The sequence below is a fragment of the Helianthus annuus genome, chromosome 15 (assembly GCF_002127325.2).
Source record: "Helianthus annuus cultivar XRQ/B chromosome 15, HanXRQr2.0-SUNRISE, whole genome shotgun sequence".
Taxonomy (NCBI): Eukaryota; Viridiplantae; Streptophyta; class Magnoliopsida; order Asterales; family Asteraceae; genus Helianthus; species Helianthus annuus.
This window is the reverse complement of record NC_035447.2, coordinates 161,718,485-161,722,490: the sequence shown is the minus strand read 5'-3', so window position 1 is coordinate 161,722,490 and position 4,006 is coordinate 161,718,485. Positions and strand designations below refer to the sequence as shown.

At 33.7% G+C, this 4,006-nt stretch overlaps 1 protein-coding gene across 6 annotated transcripts; it reads left to right on the top strand.

Moving 5' to 3' along the window:
- The first annotated feature begins 339 nt into the window (after positions 1 to 339).
- On the top strand, positions 340 to 3,685 carry LOC110912867. 6 transcript variants are annotated; one of them, XR_002578222.2, is made up of 6 exons: positions 340 to 640; positions 1,723 to 1,869; positions 2,732 to 2,895; positions 2,999 to 3,076; positions 3,157 to 3,263; positions 3,342 to 3,685. XR_002578222.2 is itself a non-coding variant. In XM_022157696.2 (5 exons), exons 1-4 carry the CDS (start codon positions 521 to 523, stop codon positions 3,182 to 3,184), a joined length of 390 nt encoding a protein of 129 aa, XP_022013388.1. In that variant the 5' UTR covers positions 340 to 520; the 3' UTR covers positions 3,185 to 3,258; positions 3,342 to 3,685. The 6 variants fall into 6 exon arrangements, 4 of the variants coding, with proteins under 4 accessions (XP_022013388.1, XP_022013387.1, XP_022013386.1 ...); XR_002578223.2 differs by lacking the exon at positions 1,723 to 1,869 and having other exon boundaries at positions 2,605 to 2,895; XM_022157696.2 differs by lacking the exon at positions 1,723 to 1,869 and having other exon boundaries at positions 3,157 to 3,258.
- The last annotated feature ends 321 nt before the right edge of the window (positions 3,686 to 4,006 follow it).

Below are 4,006 nucleotides of genomic sequence, written 5' to 3'. Positions count from 1 at the left end.
CAATAGTGATTTTTGATATTAGATAATACTTTATTTTTATTAAATCACATTGTCATTGATTCTTGAATAAAAAGAGTTGAGAGACTATAAGGTTTGATATGATATACAAATCATAAGTAGATATACGAAACAAAACATTTGAGAAAATAAAATATTTTATTTTCAAAATTGTTAAATAATGGTATTGTTAGCATTAGCTAAATAAAAAAGTACGTACTAAAACTTTTAGTAGTTATAACTAAAAAAATTAATAATGATCATTCTAACATAACGTTTTATGATATATTATTATAAATTGAATAATCAATTTTATTTTAGTTCCCGCCTATGTCTGTTCCCCCAAAATTTTGATTTGCCTCTCATTCTCAATTTTAGAATTGGACGCCATCTCCCCATCACCTACCCCAATCGGAATTCTCTCCCATAACCTCTATCGATCGTTTCCTTTGCTCGATCCCAATCCCCCATACCCCAAACGGAAGGTCGTCTCCTCCCATCGATTTCTACCATTTTACAACTGATGAACCGCGGCAGAGTGACCGACGAACCACCACTGCACCATCAGATGATCTATCATAACTGCTTGGTTCCTTGTTGCTCGACTCCTCATCGCTTCAATCATAACTTCATCCCTGAGCAGGTACTTTTTCTCTTCCATCAACCTTGCTTCAATCAAGTTTAGGGTTCTAATTAAAATGTTGAATTTCGTTGTAATTTTTGGGGCAAATGTGTGTTTTGGGGGGTTATATCATGTTACTAGATTTCAAATTGTTTTAACATACGAAACACTTGTAATACAGCCATCGACCTCATGTTCCGATCTTTATCTAATGTAAGTGTGTAAAAGTAAAAGGTCTAAAGATGCCACCACCTGCTCGATGAAATGCTTTAACCAAATTAACTTCTATTTCACATACCTTTTTACTAGATAATGGATCACTGTTAATTTAAATTTTTGAAACTTTAGAAGAAGTCATGAATCTCTGTTATTGGTGGTGATATGAACATAAAAAATGTTGCAATATGACCTTGTTGAGGGTTTTGTTTATTAGGTGTAAGGGGTGCATGCCTCATGAATTGGGGGGGAGTTTCACCCACCCAATCACAATATGCCATGTCATTTCCCCTCTCATTCTCCCCTCTTGCCCAAAAACACAAGGGGTGGTTTCCTCAAACCATTTTTTTAAGAGGGATGATTGGTTGAAAGAGAGCGGGGCCCACCACTACCCCTCTTCCTCATCTTCACCGCATGCGGCATATGTTCACCGCTCAAGCTCCACCCTCCCTTCCCCGCGCGGCAAAGCTTCACAGCGGCACCCTCCACTTGCGGCAAAATCCTTCCTCGCTTCCTTTGCCGCATCGACCCCGGACACCCTTATGTTTTCACCCTAGTATTAATTATTAATGGAATACAAAAACTCGGAAATCGGAATGTCTTTCAGAGATTGTAGTTCATTTTTTTCACCCATGAACAAAATATTATCATGACTGATTTGATGCATTACAACATGTGTACATATTTGGGTTGCTATTTTGCTCTAATCTTGTTCCTATGTTTTTGTTGTTTTGCTAGAATGTGAAACATCATTTTCTGGAACAGGCATTGTTGTGTTTTAGTTATATATAATGTAAATGTCACAACTCCTAGACGTATGATGAACCCAAATAGGTAAATGAAATCCAAATACTTCAAATAAGTAACTGACATTTACATACTTAAAGATTTGATGCAGGTCACAATGTCTAAGCAAAACATCTTTTGTTGTGCTCAACAGTTAATATTAAAGAGACCAGATCATATGTTAGTTAACTTATATAGATTATTTATTGAGCGCGACCGTGTTCAAGTTCCTGTTGTTGGTGACTCAGGTAATAACATGTTGTACGCTTCTTTGATATTCATGTTAAATACTCAAAATAAATGCCTTATGGCTCATATGTTAAGGTTCTTAAGTTGCTATGTTTGTTGAGTCAGCTTCATACATTTTATCATTTTATTGGAGACCATTTTATCATTTTATTGGAGACGTTTGTTATTAGCCAGTCTTGTTTTTGTTTGCGAAATGCCACTCGATAAGTCTTTAAGAAAATGTTACCTAGATATGGAGGCAGCTTGTTATACTTAGTGAAGCATTTTTTCTTACATGGGCTTTATTTTTTATGTGCTAAACACTAAACTTAAATAATTCACTCAAAGATAACCCTTGATTTTTTACCTTTCACATGTTATGTTCGTTGAAGTGATCTAGATTTATATTATTTAATCTTTTGTGTCACATAATAGGTTCATCTATTTCTTTTATTAGAGGTAGTTTTGACACTTTGGCCCATTTACATATATGTTGATTTTAGGATCTTTATCTCTCTTAACTGGTTAAACTTATAAAATATGGAAAAATATACAAATTTTTTTATTTATATTAGAGGTGCGTCTTATTGTGAATTGATATATTTACAAGTTTAATCAGCCCCATAATGTCACCAAAAAGATGAAAAGAAAGCTTGCCTTTAAGAAACGCTAGAAGCAAGTTTTTTCAAATATATTGCTGAAGAGTATCAACTTGTGCCATATACGTTGTATTTGATTTTATCTACATTGACCAGTATATGTCTAGCGTATAATTGGATCTTAAATGGCTGCACTTACTCAATGTTCTTGCATGGTGATATCATTGTAAGCACTCTTTTGGCAAAGAATTTAACGTATTCGAATCATTATGCTCGATAAAAGGAAAAAAAAGAAGCTCAAATAGAAAACAACACCACTGCTAGTAAGATAGCGATCCAGGCCAGCGCCAAAGAAAGAAGGGGTACAAGCAAGCACAAGAATCAAAGCAGGGCAGGATCGAAGAGCTTAGACAACAAGCAAGCGAGAAGGACTCCCTCAAAGGCAAGGTCTTTCGTGCTTTTTCGATTTTTTATATGTTACTTGAATAACCTGAGTAAAATTTGCACATTTTTGTGTAGTAATTCTGAAACAATTTGAATAAATTTTTAGGAAGTATGGGGTGATTCGGGTACGTCAACTAGAAGATTTCTGCTACACAATAGATGATACATACTTCAAAGACGAGGGGTGTGTGTGTTCTTGGTTTACAATAGTTGTTATTCCAAGGTTATCTGTGTTTGTTTGACTAATAAGTTTGACCTGTGCAGGTTTTGCAAATGGAATCTTCAATACTGAATTTCTTGAAGTTTGAATTGATAACACCAACTGTTAGATGTTTCTTGAGAAGATTTGTGTGTGCTGCTCATGTGGTAAGGTATAAAAACAAAATTTTTGTGCTTTTAATTGGGTCAATTTCTATGAGGTGTAAAAACAAATCCTTGGTTCCCCACAGATACATGAGTCCGGAAAGGCATATGATATCATTTAAATTAAACATTGAACATGAGAAAAACCAGTTGCTAGAAATGCGCAATGAGATTGAAGAGGATCATAAAACTAAAACAAGCCGAGCTCGAAGCTATGCAAAATATATATATTGAGAGCCAACAACAAAACTTGGAAGCTATGATGCATTATGTTACACAAAGTGCTAGTTAGAGATCGAGAAGAGTAGAATATTTCATTTCTCTTTATTATTGTAATAATCTACATCTTGTGTTACTATATTGTTACTTGAGTTTGGATAACCATGTAAAGTACACCATTTTACTATCAATGATATGTGGTTTTCTTTTTTTTCTTTTTTTTTTTTGTGTAATTACGATTGCATGTATATTAATTAATAGCAATTGAATTTATATTACAAAGTTGCATATGCGTGTAAAAAAAGGTTGCATTTTTCTAATAAAAATATAATAAAAGTTGCGTTAAGTCTAGAAAAAGGTTGCATTTATGTAACAGAACTATAATAAAGGTTGCATTTAAGTATGGAAAAGTTACATTTTGGTAACTAAACTATATTTAAAGTTGCATTAAAATGTAAAAAGGTTACATACTAAAAAAGTTGCATTTGAATAGTAAATGCAACACTTTAAATAAAGGTTGCATTAGACCTTT